Below are 20977 nucleotides of genomic sequence, written 5' to 3' on the forward strand. Positions count from 1 at the left end.
GTTATGAATGAGTGCGGCAGCGGCCCCATCCCCCCACTCCTCCCCTCTATCCCTTTCAACCCCCTAGATGCTGGCCCTGCCCAGGATAAAATGCAGGACAACTCAGCCGGTGCCTCCACAGAAGGGAGGACTGACTGACTGCACACAGCAGAGCGTGAGGCCGTTCACTTGCTGCTTGGCTGCCCTGTACAGGCTGACACACACTCACTGCCTGCCTGACACACACACACACACACACACACACACACACACACACACACACACACACACACACACACACACACACACACACACACACACACTCTCTCTCTCTCTCTCTCTCTCTCTCTCTCTCTGTCACAAACACACTCTCTCTCCCTCCCGTACTCACTCGCTTACTCACTCCCTCTCTTTTTTCTCTCAGTATCACACACACTCACACACACACAAACACACAGAGTCAGTCACCAGCCCTCATTCAACTCCCTCTCAGCCACGGGTCAGCAGCTCAGACAGGCACCTTGTTCCTATCCAGCTGGAAAGAGCAGAGAATCGCAAGGTGCACACACACACACACACACACACACAGATACACACATACTCCAACACACACTCACACAGAAACACACTTATCTTTTGTCAGACTCACTCACACACACACACACACACACACACACACACACACACACACACACACATACACATGTGCATCTTCAAGCATCCCAGGACTTTAACTGTGGACCGGTGAGGAAGACTTTCAGCTCCAGGAGGACAAGCAGAGCGCCATCAAAGAGTGGATTCATAAAATTGCAACACTTTCAACAGACAGATCTAAAAACTCGACCTGAAGATGACAGCCGGAGAAACTTTGGCAAGCTCGATGCAGTGAGGAAGGAAGGCCTGCTGTCAGCCCAACGTGGAGATTGGCCACCAGTGACATCCAGAGGATCTGCTGCGAGTGCCATTTCCCTCCCTTCTCGCTTCGGGACTCCCACCCTCCCGCAGGGACATCTCCTGATCATCAGCATGCCTACAGCTTGCACAAGGTGCACCTTGGGAGTCTGACCCACCATGAGCAGATGGACGGCGTCCGTAGCTCATCTCTGTCCTGAACCTGCCCTCAGCAGCACCTCCACGCCTGCAGCTTCCACTGGGCCGCCTCTCCCCCTGCCCAGCGCAGCCTCCCTTTGCCTGGCATGCTTCACCCTGCTTCTGGTCACTGCTGGCACTGCCACGGGGGCCTGTCCTCCTCGGGTAGGGCATGAACCCCTTCAGGTGCTGGCGAGTGGCATCAACTGTTCGTGGACATTGGAAAGACACACGCGCAGTTATAATCACTTAGAGGGTGACGTCCGGCTACGGCGACTGTACTCTGCCAACAAGTTCTTCCTCTGCATTGACAAAACAGGCAAGGTGGACGGCACCCGGCGAAAAAACTACGCTGACAGTAAGTAGCCTGGCAACAGCCACAGTGACACTAAAGTTCTGTATCTAAAAAATGTGTGTCAGAGACAGGATGCCCTATGACGCTCTTACTTTTATTGTTACAGCTGAACTTTCTTATCTGTTGACTTTTTATAGCAGTTCATAGGGATATCCTATGGTTATATCACTGCTGAGCTATTTGTGTTGTGTTTAGAGAATGAGAGACGCGTTGCTAGGTAAGAAGAGAATACCCCAGTGTGGATTTAGACTCCTCATGGGACGGCAGGCACTGAGGAAAGACAGTGAGCATCAGTTGGTGGCGCAGACTGGGGCTTGGAAAAAAGTTTCGGTTTCACCGGGAATTAACTTGTCAAAACTGTGGTGAAAGTGCATCAATCGCAAGGAGCAGGTGTAAACTGAAACACATTTTCCCCACATTAATTAGCACTTTCACATGTCATTTACCCCATCCATGTGCTGGTTTGTGTTTGTCCACATGCACAAGTAGGGAACTTTAAAACCTCCTCTTAAACACTTTGCAACAACTCACCTCACTGTGCTCACTGTACAAATCCAGGTAGTTTATTCTGCCTGTAAGTCTGTAGGCTACACACAATCTGTGGTGTAAGGGACACCTGAGAAGAGCTCGTTCATGCCGCAGCCAAAGCCTCTTCAGCGTGTCCATCAATGGGTGTCTTTCAGATGCTTGACCAGGTCAGATGAACCGACTCTGGTCATGATGTGACCTCCCTCTCCATTAGTCACTGGCTGACTGACTGATTGGATAGCTCTTAGAGACATTCTTGCCTTTGACGGTAATATTTATGTATTTGCTCGTTAATGCCTTTTTATACAAGTGGGTGAGTCAGAGTTTTTCCATACTGCTACTGGGGGGAAGAGCAGCGGCTGCGTCCAGTGAACAGGCCAGTCAGTCTGTTGCCACTGTTTCAATGAGCTCCAAGCTGCAGACTGGATGACATTTGTTAAACCTGCCGGGTATTAGTCACCTGGCTGAATCTTTAAAAGCCACACACACTGTTATAAACTCAAGTTGAGATGAATTATTACTGTGTTCAATTTGGACCCGTGAGGCTATCCAAGTTGGGCCATTATTCTTCCATTATAGTGGTAATATATGTCAGCTACCATAATAAAATATTACATCCAGACTGTGCTTGAATTTGGCAGTTTGACAAAAGTCACACAGGAGGACCGGGAGAAATTTGGCAAAATGAGGAAGTTTAAATCTAAAGTGCTTTGGGTCATTAGAAAATAGCAAAATACTGATTGTGAAATTTGTGCTTGAGTCATTTATGCTTAGGGGGTTGCATGATAAAGTGCAGTCCCCTTACATGTAATGTCCTTATACACTTTATCCATCATCCTTTCATTTCCTTTGGTGGAAAGAACGATTCTTTCTGTGCTCACACAGAGTGAGGGTGTGTACCTGCACCCCCAGACGAGCACGCTGCCAAACCAGTGGTCATGTAAGCGTTGCCTTAAATTCAACAAAATGGACCTTGTGGTCAGTCTGTGGTTGCGCCTCACAATGAGACAGATCTGTTGCTTTCTTCTTTTTGAGATCTCTATTTCTGTGTGAGACTACCAGTGCTGCCATCACATAAGGAGGCTTTCAATCAGACTTAAAGCCTCCTGACCCAGAGAATTTGGCCATGCTATAGATTAGAGTGGCAGGATAAGCAGGAAGTTGTGCATATTTAATGACGAGAGCGGTGACATAGATACTAGACGCAACATCAGCGCTGAGTCTTGCACAGGAAGGAGGACGCATTTGGTTTTAGGATTCTATCAATACTATTGAAATAACTTTCTCCATTTGATGTAAATACAACACAATGTAAACACACAGGCATGTTTACATGATTGCATTACTTGCATATACATTCCAACACAGATCAATAGAGACAAAAGTTGCAGTGCTGTTTTTTGTCTGTATTATCCTGCTTGTACACAACATATCTCTGCTCAGGACTGTCCTCAGCCTGCCCAGTCTGTCCTCTGTGTTGCCCTTACACTCTTGTCGACACAGCTATATTGCCCTGTCAGCTCTGCCTGCTACACCCAGGCTCCGGCCCTCACCTCCACCCCACTCAGTTTTTCCAGCCCCGACTCCCAGCTCCCTCTCAGGTGCAAAAACAGTTGGAATTAGTCAACAAGCTCTCTGCTAATTGAGGTTGGAAAATATTGTATCAATCCCAGTGGAGCAGGGGCATGGAACAGCTGAGGGACGAAGCGAGAGGGAGAAAGACTGACTTAGAGGGATGGTGGGTTTAAAGGATTAGAGAGCTGGACAGGGTTGAAGGGAGATAGGGGAAAAATGCAAAACATAAATGGCAAATGCATGTTTTTTATCGGTTTGAAATTACAGTTCACTAGAGGTGACTTACAACTTAATATAAATATTGCACAGAAGTCATCAAATTGTTTATTAAGTCATTAAACTGCTCTTCAGATGTGATTAAAGGGCAGATAAATGGTTAAATACTCTTTTTGCAGAGTTATGAAATTCAAAACTGCCACTGGCAACAGACAGGACGGGCTGAGTGTGTATCAGTTACATCTCCAAAGTGTTCCAAGAAAAATGTTCTGCCTTGTGAGCACAAATGTGGAAACATACACAAACACACACTCAAACACAAACACTAAGGCCTCAGGTATCTTTTCCTGGCATTCGTTATCAGAATCATGCAACTTGTAAACTCGCTGAACAAGAATAGTAACGCATTTGTTAATCAAAATCCAGAGATAAAAATCACTGACTGTCATGTGACTGCAGAACTTGAAACCAAATATAGTCTAAATATAGTTCTACCTATAATTACAAACCGCTTGATCACAGAAGTTTCTAAAAATAACTTGTCGAAACAGCCACACAAAGAGACAAAGTACAGTACTTTGAGGGGCCGAAAGGGAGGGCTGCGACATGTTTTTCTTTTGACCTATGGCAAGGCAGAAAATGATCGAGGGGAAAAAACACACCCAAGTGTTTACAAAAGCTCCAGAGGCAGGTACGCATCATATCCTGTCCTAGGTCATTGGTCATAGCCTGCTAATTAGACAGTGCTACAGCGCAACAGCTGTGCAGGCACGCCCAGCAACCGCTTCATGATCAATTGCAACAGCAAAAGCTAAATGCAACGCTCCACATGGAGTCATTAAAGTCAAATTCAATTAACAGATGAAGGTGGCTTTTAATTTCACGCTTCAGTTGCACACTTGTTTATTTAATCTTTTATCTTTCACCAATTATTTTCTGGGCACACTTCATTGCATATATTTTACTTTATGTTTATTTTTTTTTCACCATATCTTAAAAGGTTGTACTGTTGAATTTTGGGTGTGTGTGGATAATGGCATCAAACGCTTGTGCAGCCTCCAGCCGATTCACCCTTAGGAAATAAGGTCACACCAACTGCACCGCTACAGTCGCAGAAGTCACTAAACTCTGCCTCCACAGCCGCGCAACTCTAACAGGCCGGGGCGTGTTGTATTTACGAAATTTCCCTTGGTGTTGCTGTTTGATGTGAGAGTTTTCCGAGTTCATGAACGTGTTTGACTTGGAATAAGACCATGGGAAGAAAATCTTCCACCCCACTGAAACATGTTGTGGAAATTATTCAGACTTGTTGTAGACAGGGGAAACTGTCACTCACAAAGGAGAGACTGAAAATCAGAAAAGATGAGACGAGTGCTACAGACCGATGACTTATTCACCTACTGGGTTTGACCAAGGCAGTGTTGAAAATAAAGAAGATGATATAGACCAGAGCTGGAAGAAGTTTGAATCATTTTGTTGTATTAAACTTATAAAAAGTTGATCCAGTGTGATGAATAAATAACAGTTCTGTGCCATTAAGATATTAGTTCAAACTTTAAAAAAAAAAATACTCCAGTCATGCAGTCTTGTCACTATTATGATATACTAAAACAGAAGACACTTTAAAATACAGTTTTCTTAGAAATGGCAGGAAAATACACATAAAAAGCACCATTAGGGAGCAAGACTTCTCCGTTACATTCTCTGTAACCATAACAGAAAGTCAGATCTTCATCGTTGGTTTATACATCGTCTCCTGCTGCACTTTGGGGACACTTGCCTTCACAAACCACTGCAACAGACATTACAAAATGTCTGTTCTGTACTGCCTGCCATTTTAAAGGTGTAAGGAGGTTTAGTCTGCGCGAGCCTTCCTTCATCCCCACCATGACTCACCATTAATTCTGGTCGGGCTCAGACAGGGATGTGTGACTGGATCAACAGCACCGAGGCTGGAGGGGCTAAAGAGGGAAGCACCTGGCTGAAGGAAGTGCTTTGGTGTTTTGAATCGGGGAGAATACACATGTTAATGAGGCTAGGAGAAGGGCCGGGGCGTGCTCTGCTTAGTATTGAGGTGGAAATTAAAGGCTAGAGGAGTGCTGGAGCGTTTCCCGTTGCTCATTAGGCATTAAGGTTTCCTCTGGGTTGTCTCAACCGAGAGGGCATTCGTGGACATTTTCGGATGCCAACAGAGGGTAAAATCCCACGAATCATGCATTTATTACCCCCACACCCCCTCACTGTAAAGACAGTGCATGGCCGCAGCCTGTGGGAGAAGAAGTGGAAATCGACCCCTTTGCCAGCTGTTCCTATTATAAAGACGACTAAAAAACGAAATAAAACATCACTGCATGCATGTTGAACACGCATGTCACATCCTTCACACTATCACTGTCCTGGGAACATTGCAGGACAAGAGTGTCAGTGTCAGTCTAATTAGCAGAGCATCCCTGGTTTCTGCCACCAGGGTTTGATATCTTGAATGGGCTCTAGAAATGTAGCAATTAGTAGCTAACAACCTTTAGCAGTCTGGCTCTGGCTCCTCTCTAGGATTTACTGGGTTCATCAACAGGTTTATAGAGTCTGACTTTGGCTCCGGCAGCCAATTCCTTTATAACATCGCACAGCTCTGCACATCCTGTGGGTGTGAAGGGAGCACAAAGGAGAAGACTCCACAGTGCCAGCAAGCAGCTACTTGGACGTTAAAGCCACTGACAGAAGATGTTAATATACTGAAAGTTTGTACAAAGCACATTTTAGATACATGAATATTTAAATGATTACTGTGTGTAATAGTCCGGGGTCTTACTCTTTAAAAAATAAATGAGCCAGAAAGAAATCAGTAGTATACTTACCTCTATTTTTCATCCTTTTCCCAGCAGCAGACTGTTTCTTGCTGCCCAAAAGTTACCCCCTCAATGATTTAGGTGCTTTAAACACCAGTGTAATGAGCAACAATTAATTACAGTAGAGAAATAAAATACCGACCATGGTCACAGCCAAACAGTAAGTTTTTAAAGCGCGAGTGAAGAGCTTTGGCCATTTTGGTCAATGAGAGCACATTAGCACCGTTATTACAGGGTGTGCTTTTAGTGAAAGGTGTAAAATGAGTATTAATTAGATCAGTTGGGAACAGGAGACTGGCGAGCCTTACTCATGCAGCACCACATGTTTGAAATCATTCACCAAAGGAAATAGTCATGAAGCCGCCACTCACTTCTGGAGCCATACACATGCACACACATGCGCACTGATGTCATCATCCCATTGCGACACGGGTAGACAGGTCCTGCCCCAACCTTAGATTGACCAAGACAGATTAATTGTTTTGAATTGACCCGTCTAATAAAGCCTCTCACCTCCCTGCTTGGACTGAGCCAGACATCATGTCTTGGAAGGCTTTTAACCACTGGCCCAAGAATAAAGAAGCTGAAAGAGAACCCCTGCTGTAGATGGAGGGGGAAACAACTTGGCATTCCTAAATACAACTACGCCTGCCTGGCTACAGCTACAGGAGTTTAAAGGTGTTCAAAATTAACTCAAAATTGCAATAAACCTGGGACTAGCTATGTAAGGCACCTGTTACCCTTAAAACTTTTCTGTAGAATTTTGTCCTAATCATAAAGTGAGCAATAAGAGGCAGTAAAATCAATCTTAAAAGACATTCAGGCAAACCTCAGATTCTCCACCGTGTTTCTGTGAGGCTATAAGCCACAAGAGCACATGGAAACTTCATGGCTCTACAACAGACTTTAATCTTTCTCACAAACATAAACAGAGTAACTACACCCTGTCCTGTCAATCTATGCGGCTAAATATTGACTCGCTGTTAGGCAATCAAGTCATAATGAGTACAACAGACCTAAAGTCTCACACCTAACGTTTACTACAGCTAATCACTGCAGTATGTGCAGAACGTGAGATGATAACTGGAAATGCAGATATGGCAGACATCAGCAGCACCACGAGTTGTTGTGCTGTAAAAGTCCAGTTTTTTAACTTGCTATTATGACCATATGGTGTTTTTTATATGCTTTAAGTCACGTCATGAAAGAAATAAGCAGTCAGTACAGCAGCAGTCTCAAAAACATGGATTCAAACTTCAGGGTTTCATACATAACAAACTTTAAAAAAAATTATTCTGTCAACTTGCAGGGGCTAGATTCATGCAATGTTTCAACTTGCTATTGTGTAGTGCAGAGCAGTTTTAAAGTCTTTGAACAGATTCCGGTGAACTGATGTGCTTAAGCTGCACTGACTAGGGAGCAATGAGTTAATATGGAGGCCAGGACTTCATAGAGCCACACACTCTCTAAAAGACAACAGTGTGCATTACATGGAAGCCATTTTAAGACAGGAAGTGACTATTTTTATGGAAAGAAACTTCAAATAAATAGCTTAAAGATGAGTTTTAAGGGGCTGAATTAACAATCCAAGAAGGACTACAGAATACTAAGAATCTACAGCCAGGCTAATAGCTCTGAAAGCCTCTAATATGGTTCACTCTCAACCACAAATGTTTATGTGATAGTGGCACTAGAGGAAAAAAACAGCAAATCATTATGATCACTGACAGTTCATCGTCTAGGAACCATGGACACCTGTACCAATATAGAACCAGTCTTTTAGGCGATCTATCCAATAGGATAGCGTTACTTTTTTCACCGACAAATCAGCTGGTAAAACCATCCTTTCTTACTGATTTGTCGGTGAAAAAAGTAACGCTATCCTATAATAATTAATGACAAAATGAACATAATCCAGCAATCTATCCAATAGTTAGTGAGACCTTACACTAAAGGTTTGTTCCTCGGGTAAGCATGAAAGGCTCGATTTAAAGTGTGTGGCATACTATCCAATAGTTGAGATACATTAGTCCCATTTTAAGTGGTATATCCCATCAAGTCACCAACATAGAGACATGCCACTACAGTTACTGGATGACAAAGTTTACTAGAAAGTGTGAGACCATGGCAGCATTCAAATGATTAAAGGTGAAGTTAATTCAGAGGTTGTGAATGGAAGGTTGTGTCATATAGCTGAAAGCAAAATACAAGCACTAGTAAGATGCAGTTTGGTGTTTATCAATATCAGTAGACCAGTTATTGAATTTCAATCTTAAAGCCTTCATTTCAGATAGATAGTTCACATTTATATGTGGACTGTTCCCTATATGTGTGATAGCAAAAAAATTAGCAATATATGGACTAAGAGCTGGGTAAGAAAAGGCCACATCTCTCTAAGATTGGGCTGATGAGTGAAAAAATACTTATATTTAGTTTTGTCTTGCATTTAGATTACATTTGAGAAAAAGCAAGTAAATAAATCAGAACATATCTGTCCCGCTTAGCGAACTGTGTAAAAGTACTCGTGCCATTAAAGCTTGAGGCCACTTTTTAGACTGTTTTACATTTGTTTCCTAAAAGTAGACGTACGATAATTAATGCAAATGTGAGAGACCAAAACCAGCGTCTCTGGTGCTGGTCCGTGCATACCAACAGGTTGAGACCATACAGAGTCTTCCCTGAAATGAATTACACACATGCACTCGTACCTGCTTTTTATCTCTGAGGCCATTTCGCTAAATGAACATGAGCAGGATGTGAGTATCATGTCAGAGCTCTTTGAATGTGCGTGTACATTCAGAATGCATGCGCCTGTGTTTATACTTGTGCCATTGCGGGAGCATGAAGTGGACCCTAAACTGAAAAAGATGTGCGTTTCCGTTCCCTAATGGCTAATACGAACCAGACCTTACCTTCCACTCGGCTCAGTCGCATGCATGTTTGTGTGTTTGCATGCATGCTGACATGTGCGAGCTCATGTGCACATGGGTGTTTTTCTCATCTGGAGAGCCATGCTCCTCATTAGAACGCAGAGGGTGGCACAAAGCAGTGATATAGCTGAGGCAGTGCAGTCCATACCGTATGTCAGACCTCTCGGTTTCAACAAATCTTGCTTAGTTTCTTATTTTGCATCTTTATTGAATGGCTCGGGAAGACTAGTTTGCAGGAGTTTTTCTGCTGCAATCAGTGGTACCTGAGCAAACATGGAAAAACACCATTCTGCAAGTGAAACACCAGAATTTTACCACATCTTTGCACAGGTGGAAACTCTTTTGACATGAATTTTATATCAATCTGTCCATACCCATCTCTTTCCATGGTATATATATTTATATATGCATGTCCTTCACTATCCTCCACTTGTTTTTTTCTTTTTGTCTGTCCACCCTTCTTCTCTACCTATCACCATCCCTCTCTCTCCTGCTGTCTCCATTTCCCCCTCTCCTCCCCTGCAGTGGATAGGATTGGGGTCAGGGCCTTTGGCCAGTGGAGCAAGTGACAGCTCTGACAGGGCCCTGATTTCACTCTTGTGCTTTCTGTCACCTCCTGTATGCCCATCTCATTTTAATAATGTAAATATGGGGCAAGCTCAGGCCACAGAGAATATTCAGTGTCCTGGTGCTCAGCCACTAGAAACTCACTGCACACCTGAGCCAAACATGCACATACTTAAAATTGGCAGCACTTTGCCAAACTAAAATCGGATTTGCTGTTGAAGACAGACAGAACTGCATGTAAAATCCAATGAATTCGGTGATGTTTGATGCTTTTAGCCAGAAAGGTTGATGCAGTCTATGTTGACAGCGTGATGAAAACAAAAAGAAAACACATGATTCCTGCCCAGATACACAACCCAGCCAATGACACGAGAAGGAAAGGCTGCCACTGAGTTTGTGTTGTATTGGATTGATGGTTGAGATTAGAATGTCTCCCATGTTTGCAGGTTTGTGAATGTTCATGCTATTTGGCGGGTAAAAACTATTTTATGATGATAGAATTGGCCATGAGAGATTTGGAGCATTACTCCAGCAATTTAGTACCGCACTTACATAAAAGTCACAAGAGACAGATTTTTTAAAAATGGGATGGTAAAATTGCAGCAAGGGAGGCCAAGAACAGCTTGACTTTTAGTCTTTAGAACAGGCCAAGCTCCAGAAACACGGGATCTTAGATTCCCCTTTATGCAACAGTATATTTCATCAGACTGCCACGGCTTCCAAAGCTTCCAATCCTACAATTCCACTGTGTTTTATATTAATAATAATTGGCATATTGTCCAAGGAGAGATAATGTCAAAATTAGAAAAACTTGCTCTAAGTGCTTCTACACCTGCTACACATGACTCTAATTTTTTGAAGACTCTTGGTTCTCTTGTGCTGCTCTTCGAGATTCATGCAAAGTTTCGTCCAGAGCTCAGCAAAGATCAGGCCTGGAAACTGTAAACAATGCTTTTGTTTTCACAACTGAATCTGGTCTGGACAGCTAAACCAAACCAGTCACAGATGCAATTTGCCTGCTTATTACAGTTTAGTGACAAAGGGGGACAACCTGAGTTCAAAGTGGATCCCGCCATCCCCGCTGCCCCTCCCAGGGTTACACTGAAGCACAGGAACCAGCAGAAGCTGTGAGTCACAAAGCTCCTGGCAGGCAGATCTGCTCGTAACTATCTGTGAAGCCTTTGATAGCTTGTTGTTCGCTTGTTACGGATGTGATGCATGATTTGGAGGCACTTTTGCCCTCCCTGTTCTCCCTCCTTGATTAAAGAGAGGGCCTCTTGGTCGGTAAGATTGCAGCCCCCTCAGTACCACACAGGAACAGACGAGCAGGCAGGGTGCACGCTGTGGGCTTCGTTAACCTTTTTCACCTCTGCGATCCCCCCAGCCTCACTAAAGCAGTACCACCCCACCACTCACCCACTCCCTCAGGTTGTCCTCTAGTATTACCTTTTTCTGGCAGGCTCGCCCCCACTGTGCTTGTAAATTCAGGGTTTGATCAGAGGAGGGTCTGATTCAGCATCCTGGAGGTCCCTAATGAACTGATTGATGTTCCATTACTTACAATCACAGCTTAACATGGCCAAGGAAGCTTATGTTCGCTGGTGTAACTACCATGGAGGTCATGCTGACAGGACATGTAGGTAGACTAACTAATGAGAGTCTGCGTATGGTAGAAAAGACTCCAGTACTTCCACTATCTTTGACTTGTGAAACTGACATTTTCTTTAATAAGCTTTATATTCAGAGTCACTTCTGTTGTTGCATCGACTCTGTTTATGAACAGCTCACATAAAACTGCCTTCTCAAACACATGCATATCCAGATGTAGGTGGTGATTCTGGAGTACTGGGTCAGTCTGTCTGGGGATAAATCAGACAGACTAATCTGTCCTGTGAGGGGATGGAGGGTAATTGGTCACATTTGACCCCCCGGCCTTGCGGACTGTGGGAACGTGGGCTTTATCTGCCAGCGGTAATTGGCTAATGAAACACTTCCGCAGCTCCTCCACTAGATTGCCGTCCACCGGTTAGGACAGGGTGAGGCATGTGTGTCTGTGTGTGGATGTGTGTGTACACTAGAGAAAATGGCAGGATGCGGAACTCCCTGTGGCCATCTCCACAACCTTATCAACAGCATCGGTCTCATGATGCCCGCAGCATACTGATACATTGACAGACCACACATTAATGGTTGTGTGGTTGCTATTACAGTTCAAATTTAGGTTTGAAATGGAAATACTTAATGTAATTCAAATTTAACTTTGACCCAAGGCAGGGTTTTTCAGACTGATACTGACATAATTGTGAGTATTTGGAGCATTTGCATTGGACCCTCAATACCACAGTAGTTCAGGTGGGCGTCGTGTGCTGCATTGCGGGTTTACGGATTTTTGCTCATGCTTTGTAGTCATTTTGTGTGATCATTTATCTTTACAAAGTCATGACTACATCAATTCAAAGACAAGAAAATCAGCATGAGGAGAGAAAGGTGTGGTGGTGGGGGGCACTAAGAAAAAAAGGCTAAAGTTACGGTAGTGAGACAATGTCTCTGAGGTCCCATCAAGTGAGCCATTCATAGATGCAGGTCTACCAGTTTGTGGAGCCAGGGAGACACTCCGATAGAGTGGGGCCCAGGGTGGCCTTGTCTTTTTGTCCCAAGCTGACCCCTGCTCTCCTGCCTGGCCTCTGCGCCCCTCACCTGGCCTGTCCCAGCGCACTGGTAACAGGATACCTGTAATTTGCTCTAATGGCCTTTGAAAGACCTGGCTGGGCTAATCCCTGGAGTACTTCTCCCAGCAGCACCGCATGAAAAGGTGGGGGTAACTGGGCCGAGTGTGAGTCCTGAAAGAGGACCAGCCCCTGGATCGTGTGTGAGAGAATGTCACCCCTTGCGGCCGGGGCTGGGGCCGAGGGAGCGCTGGAGTCAGCTTTCAGCAGATCACCACCATGTGGCTTGTTCACAGGCTCAAAAAAACTGAACTCTGGCTTGTAGAGAAGCAGATCGTCTCTGCTTTACACCTCCCTCAGTGGCTCAGTCTGGCAGACAGGGAGACTAGCAAGAAAACCTGCCTGCAACCAACTTTGAGAGAGGGCATTTCTAATGTTTTTCCTGATTCTGGTAGCTGAATGGATGGATGGATGACATCTTCTGATGGAATCATAAAATAAAAGAGCTTCATAAACCCAGTACTGCAAAAATGTATTGCTAAAGAAAAGCAGCAGCAGCTCTTGCCAATAATAATAATAACAATAATACTAAAACCATTGCTTGGCCATTGAATATGGTCTGACATTAAAAAGACCTGAGAAAAATAATCTTATCAGTCTCATCTTTGCTTCATCCCTCCAGAGATTTTGATGGAATGTGGGAACAGCAAGCGATATATGGGCAGGGAAGACCAGCCCTCTGCCAGTCTTTTCTCTCCTTTCTTCCTGTCCTTTCTATCTCTCGTCCTTGTTTTTTTTTTTTTGACAAGGTAGGCCACATACAAGGGAATGTATTCAGACACAACACACATGCAAGCAAACCAGTCTTTCTGCGTCCTACTTCCTCGAGTTATAGCAGCCGTTGTATACAGTCAAATTGAAACACATGCATCCAGCGTGACAGTGACAGCATGTTTGGATCTGCAAAAGTTCAATTGCATAAAAAAGATAAAAGGCAAAAAGAAGGGTGCAAAGTGATCCTGTTTCTTATTCCCTTTGCTGTAATTTTAATTATGTACCTTTGATCAAAGCCAACATGAGCCGAGCTGTTCAGACTTCCAGGCAGCCTGAGCTCATTTGAGGAACAGAATCAGATCACAGGAGCAAGTTGCTCAGTATGCTGGCTTGGATGTACTGCTTTGACTAACATGTGGAGGGCTGGTCAGTTCATTTACTGGTGGTGAGTTCTTCTAGCGTTTCTATGCTCTACCTTTATTTGCTTCTGTTACAGAAAAAAAAAAAACGAGACAGTGTCAAAAACCTGAGATTTGTAACTGCGTGTTTGGTTCAGCTTTTTCATGTTTGCATGTCTGCACAAAGCTCAGCTCAGCTCAGCCCAGACGTATCTCATAGCTCCCGGTAAGGGATGAATAAATCATCCTCGTCCGGTGAGAGTTAATAGGCATGATGCATGTCCGGAGACCCGGTGCAGACAGGCCGGTTGGGAGGGAGAGGAGGGGCGACCAAGGTGGGGACGGAGAGCCCAAACACATGAGGGACAGACGGACAGTGAGACGAAGGCTGGCAGATGGGAGACAGGAAGAAAAAGAGAGAAAGACAGGTAGAGTTTAAAGCAGGAGAAGGGAGGTGCTGCCTGCCTGCAGACCGACAGCTGCTCTGCTCCCAACAGAAAGCCACTCTCTCTATAACACACACGTAAAAATATATACATCAATGCACAAATCCTCTGCTGGAACAGTCAGAGAGGCAGTTCCTGTGAAAGAGACTATAAATTTTATATTGCTGTCCAGAACTGGTCGGCCCATTAAGCCACTGAGGGCATTACATCACTTATATTCTAATGATCTTTCAAACAAAAATAAATGTCATAATTTTATCAGTGTGCATATAAAACGTTGCATTAATGAAAGGGACACCCAGAGTATACCTTCAACTTTAAACAAAATATATAACTTTAACCTTTGTAAGAGTAAACCTCACATTGACTGGCATAAAACACCTTCTCGTGACTTTAGCCAAAATCTCCAAAATGGACCTTAAATTTCATGAATTAAACTAAGCTCCACAGTTGTAATAGCAGTTTTCTTTACTTTAATTAAAAACTAAGACAATCATTTTTACGTTACGTCAGAGACCTGACCTGAACTTGGCACAACAGATATAGGAAATACATGTGCAAGAAGAAAAAGAATTTATATTTGAGTGTAAACATGCAGTTTAAGATGTATATAAGAGATCTTTAGCAGCTATACTGTTACTTAAGTTATAGGGCAGAAAATCATTGTGGCGTCCCAATCAGCGATGTCAAAGCAGGTATTTTACCTTTGAAAACAGATGGAGAACACCTGCTATGACATCACTCATTGAGATGTGACCAGAAGTGCTGCATGCTTTAGAGTTTCAGCCACATGATTTTCTGCTATATGCATTTTAGTGTAGATTAGTATTCTTTAATAGAATATTCTTGGATAGTTTATTTTGAGCTCAGATACACCCATTACCGTAAGGATTTTGCAGTCATCTTAAATTAGCTAATACATGGTTTCTTTATAAAACAGGATTTTTCTTGGAAATCTGTGCCTGAATTTGGGGTTTCTGGAGTTTTCATTGATAGTGTGGATACAAAATGTGCAGATGAGCTCCAATCTTGCTTATTTTGGGTCTTTTCACTCTTCTTGAAGTAATTATGTATTTTAAGATTGTAATGCTTATTGCTAAGCTCTCCATTGTGTTGTCATTTGGTGGCAAAAAGAAGAAGACACTTACATCTTACCTTTTAGTATACCTTTAAATTTTGGTGGCTTGTGGGATAGGAAACATTGCATTTATATGTTGCCACATCTTAAGGTGACAGAGGGAAGTTGTTGGCAAAATTGCTTCTGTTTTCAGCAGTTCTGGAGAAATATTATCATCTAGTTGGAGTTATGTTGCCTGTTCCACCTGGTAACTGTAAGTCTAAAAACAATTCCTCTTATTTAGCTCTGCTTTTGGTCTCTACCAATCCGTATTATTCTCTTAATCTGAAGTCCCCATTGCATTAACAGAGCACTTGAGCAGAGTGGAATGATAAAAATTCCGACTTCTCGCTTTTGGTCTGGTGTGTCCCACCGCTTTCATAGCTCAATATCGTTCAGTGCTCCAATCAGATTTCACCCAACTCTACACAAATTGCTCACTGCTCACTCCAAGAAAGTAAAATTTAAAAAAGCTGCAAGTGAGGTATATTTTTATTTTGGCTTTATCTTTACTCAGTGCAGAAAAATCTGAGCTTGGTCAAATCGCCTGGTTATTTCCCAGATTACTTTAAACTTACTTTGTTTCATTTCAGAATATCCCAAATCAACTGTAGCTCACAGTGGACATCTCGATGCACTCATGGTTTGAGATCATGATGTGAGCGGTTCCTGTGTGGGAGATGAAATCCAGCTGAAAAAAAAACAAAACAAAACAAAACAGCTGCCTGCTGCTGCTGTTGTTGAAAATTATCCAAAGCAATCAAACCAACCAAAGCAGTAAAGTTTGCTGAAAGCTACAGATTTAGATGGTAATTCTCTGAAAGAAGAGAATTACTACCTAAATCTGTAGCTTCCATTTAGATTCCAAACTCTATTAAAGTATTGTTTGTAGCTGCTATGAAGTAATTAATGTCTAAATGGATATTTACCCCTCACCGGTGTTAAAGTGCACTAGCATCACTTTGTCTCTGTTAAACATTACAGCGAAAGTAAAAAAAACTATGTCTTTTTGTGTGCAAACAAGCACACAGCTGACCATGTTTACATCAGTTTAGAAATGTCTGTTGGACTCATTATTGTGGAGGGAATCGAGCTCAAATAGCTGTGCATGGAAATAGGGGAGTGGTGCAGCCAGTGCATGCTGATATGTGGTCCACACAAGTACAAGAGAGCATGATGTATCTATGTGAGTAAGGTAAGTTGGGATACCAGACATTTGAATTTCTATGTTTCTAGATACCAAATCTGTTACCAGGGTAGCTAACTTAACCTAAAGAAATGCACACACGAAATTGTAATTTGTAATGATCAAAACCCACTAACGTTATTAGCATCATCCAGGTTATCAGCTAACGGGATGAAAAGCAGATAAAATTAGCCAGAGTGAATGTTGTGTGTGTGGAGCATCATACAAAAGATGCAACAGTAATGGTAACATTTAATGATATGAACATTTGATAGCATAAAGCCCAAACAGCTGACACTTGTTTACCTCCAATTCTACATAGAGATCCAGATCTTTATATTTGAGCTGGCTGGATAAGTTTGAGGTGTTTCCTTCTGCTGTTGACTATTTAGAACTTCTCCCTGAATATCTAATCCAAGCACTAAATGTCTCTATATGATTTTGTGTTTTTTCTTAAAGTGCAGCAGACCTGTTGCTGTACCTGCACTTGCTACCACCATTGTGCAAGTTCTGTACATTTACAGCATTTGGCGTGACAACATCCCCTAAGTCATTTATAATATGCAACCAACTGGGGAAAAAAAATGAAAACCAGCTTTCCTCGCAGGAGAAGAAAAGAATTTAAAATGAAAGCCACAACACCTTCCAACCAGCAAATGAGAGCACTTGATAGACTTGACCTGGGGATTCAAAGTCTGGATGACAGATTTAAACTCCATCAGAAGAGTTTCTAAGTCGACCACCGAAGTTACAATTCATGTTTACTCTTGCTGTGTTGACTTAATTTGAGTGTGTTTGTGTATCAGTAGCCAATTTGTGATTCCAGTCTATCCCCTGGTTTCAGCTAACCAAAAGTTATCATTGCTGTTCCCGACTGTGGCTCTCTGACCTGACGCATCCCTTCTCAGGCAAAATATCTTAGAAAAATACATGAAAGATTCAAGATAAGTGTAGGATACCACAAAAAGACGGTTTCACCTCTACATACATGAAAACACTCATTTTAGCTATTATGAGTCAAGACATCAGATATAGTTCATAAATGCAAGCAAACAGTGGATGTGGATGGTGTTCACACATGTTTGCTAGTATGTTTGGTCTGAGGATTATTAATTTTGCACTACAATTTGCTAATTTATGCCATGTGGACCTTCATAGCCACGTAAATGTGGAAAGTAATAATCTGGGCTTCAGTCCCAGTAACTTTGGTGAACTTTTGTAAACACAGCGAGCATATAGAAATATATGTGTATGCAAATGTTGCTCTTGCTCAACTGTGGATGCTTGTTCCATCCACCTTCTCAACATATTGGAAAGAACTGCTGTAAATGCTTTCCATTGCAAGCGAGGGGAATCCGCAATAATATTTGCGGAAGAACTGCCAAGTGTTAAAGTCCAGTGCACACTGTGTTCACTGTAAATGATCGTTTTCCATCTCAGCAGCATTATCATAATCCACAGATCGTGCTGAAGATCAGCTTTCAAACCAGCCACTCACTGCAGTGAGATCATGACTGCGGCAGTATCACGTGCCACACAGTAGTGATATCAGGCTCCCAGTTTATGAGCCTCCTGACTTTCCTTCATCTGTCAGCTAACAATCAATTAGAAGTGTTTGGCTAGGGAAGGTATTGTTTGCCTCGTTGCTATTTTATTACCCTGAATTAGTAATGTAACAAAGGCATGCAATTCGGTCTAACGTTATTTAAATTAAGCAATTTTAACTTTTGGGTTTATCCGTTATAAAAATGAAAACATGATTTGGAGCACATTATATTTCTGACAGAGCATTGACATTGATGATCTCTGCTTCCTGTGTGTCCTCAGATGAAATGAAGTCAAGGCAGTGATTCTTGTGTTGACACACATCTTGCCTTGGATTTGATCACCACGTGTTGATGGTCAAAAGTTTTGTTGTCAAGGCATAAACACCGGCCTCTGCAGTAAATCAATCTCATGATTATGTTTTATGGCCTATTTAATGATGGGGCAGTGTGCAATCATCGATAAGGTTTCATTGGCCTGCTTTCAAACTGCAGGTTAAACTCATCTGAGCAGCTTTGATTTTACACTTTGACACGTCTAAATTTAAGCTAATGTGTTGGTTACCAGTGTGTGTTGATTACCTTTATACCTCATCTGAATTGCCACATTCAAAGGTGTAGTGCACACTGCATACTTTGAGTTACATAAGTTATAGATAAATTATCAGATGTGGGCTCCTTTCTGTTAATCTGGCAGCATCTAACGTATCAGCTGTATGTCTGAATAAACACCCTTGTTATTTTTATGGTTCAAGTCGAGACAGCAATCTTATTAGGATATCTTACTTAGTTTTAACATGGCACAAGTCTGAACAGCATTACTGGATTGTTAAAATATACATATATAGCACATTTAAAACAACAAACATTAACCCAAAGTGACTTCCAACAGGCGTACACTGAAAACTATTTCAAGTTGTGTGAAACGATTTGGAAAAAGGTGTTTTTCTTTCACATTTCAGCACCAATATTGATCCGAAAACATCACATGCAACAAAAAATACACAGCTGATGTGCCAAAAATCACGAAGCACCTGAAACGTCTGAAAAAAGTTAACTTTGCAGCAATGACGATGGTATGTAACAGGTCATATTAATGATATTTAACAAAATGAAATGTCATACAGGTAGTGACAAAACATTAACAGGAGGTAAACTTTAGTTAGTCATTTCCAGCTGTTTGTAGGAAATAGAGTTGCGCACATTTACGCATTCAGAACAGCAGCTGTAACTTCATTAACTTCTCATATAACAAATAAAAATGATCCTTGAGACAGGAGCAAGTCAGGGGAGATGTCACACACGGATTCACAGTTTATAAGCTGTTAGCAGAACAGAGCAGTTGTATGGGTGGTATTCTAAATTCCATTGCAGTTGTCAGAATATTTCTATTTTTTTAGTTTGTAAAGTAGTAGTTACATTTTTATCACACATGGACACATTTGTCAAGGTTTAGGAAATCATTTATAGATTAGGCTATTAGTTATTTGACAAATTTGATGCGCTTGCTATTAGTTTAAATTTAGTCTTTTTTAAAAATTACATTATTACATATTATGTCTCTTGTGCTTTCTAATCTTGCATGACAAATGTCTGTGACAAATATTAATGTAAAAGTGCACTATGTCTGAATAACATAATGCAGTCATTTTAACAGATTACTGATTACTGAAACTGGCAATGTTATGCAAAGTCTGAAAAGGGCTAGTTGACTGTTCTTTCTTGCTTAAAAATGTTAGATTATAATTGTAATTTTGTTAGCGCATGAACTGTGTGTGGGTTATGAACTTCCCTTCTGGAAGCAGCCACACAAAGCTATCGTTCTCAGTAAGCCCTTCCTAATCATTTACTGTACATTCAAGGTTTAACGTGCAAGTTTCCATATCACAGCACCTGTGAAGGCCTCCACTGGAGAGCCTGTTCTCATGGTAATCTCTCAAGGTGTTTAAAGCAATAGTGAGTGATGCAGCCTTTGTCTGTGCCGATACACTCAGGCGGCTGCTTCGCCCAGTACCAGACCCTTCGAGGGGGTCATGGTAGATCAAAGGTGCTGGTCACAGCCATTAGGCCTGGCAGCCCAAACCCGACATGAAAAGCTCATGTTTTGAAAAGGAGGGCAGAAGGAAAAAAAACAACAGGGCCCTCTTCGTTTAAAAAGCGAGCAAACTGTGAAATAATTGAAAAGGTATGTCAATCAAGAGCAGGAGCACAGCGGGAACTCCGAGATTCCCAGGCTCTGCTTCTGGTCGAGCACTGAGCCATGGAGGGCAGCTCAAGGGGGCAACCCAAGAAATTAAAGACCTGGGAAAAGGAACAAAAAGAAGACAGGAGGGAAGGAGCAGGAAAATCTCTTTTTCTCCTTCTCTTTGCTCACTCTTTCACTCTTTTCTGCTTCAAATTGGTGATGGAAGGAACTATTTTGCCACAGTTTGCAGAGCCCCATTCAAAACGCGTGGTCATTAATAAGATCTTGCCTAGCTCTTCACCTCTCAGGTGAGTAACAAAGACTTGCTGGGGGAGGTGGAGGAGGAGGGGGGAGAAAGCCTCCACCGAAGCCACCATCTTATAGCCAGCACCTTCACCCTGTACTCCCTCCCTCCCACCCTCCTCCCCCATACCATGAGTCTGACAAAAGGGAACCCTGTGAGAGTGTCTGTCTCTCTCCTTTCTGCCTTTTTTTTTCTTCCAAGGTCAGAAAAGGCTTGAATGATCTGACGATGGGCTAACGTCCAAAAAATGGGGGACGGAAAGAAAAGAAAGA

General features: G+C 42.5%; 1 protein-coding gene across 1 annotated transcript in view; it reads left to right on the forward strand.

Annotated features, from left to right (window-relative positions):
* The first annotated feature begins 130 nt into the window (after window positions 1-130).
* The window catches only part of fgf22 (fibroblast growth factor 22), a 30227-nt gene continuing 9380 nt past the window's right edge, over window positions 131-20977 (forward strand). Inside the window, exon 1 of the mRNA XM_023285382.3 lies at window positions 131-1426. Within this exon, the coding sequence (XP_023141150.1) occupies window positions 1051-1426 (376 nt within the window). The 5' untranslated portion in view covers window positions 131-1050. The remainder of the gene's footprint in view (window positions 1427-20977) is intronic.

The sequence above is a fragment of the Amphiprion ocellaris genome, chromosome 2 (genome assembly GCF_022539595.1).
Source record: "Amphiprion ocellaris isolate individual 3 ecotype Okinawa chromosome 2, ASM2253959v1, whole genome shotgun sequence".
In the NCBI taxonomy this organism is placed as follows: Eukaryota; Metazoa; Chordata; class Actinopteri; family Pomacentridae; genus Amphiprion; species Amphiprion ocellaris.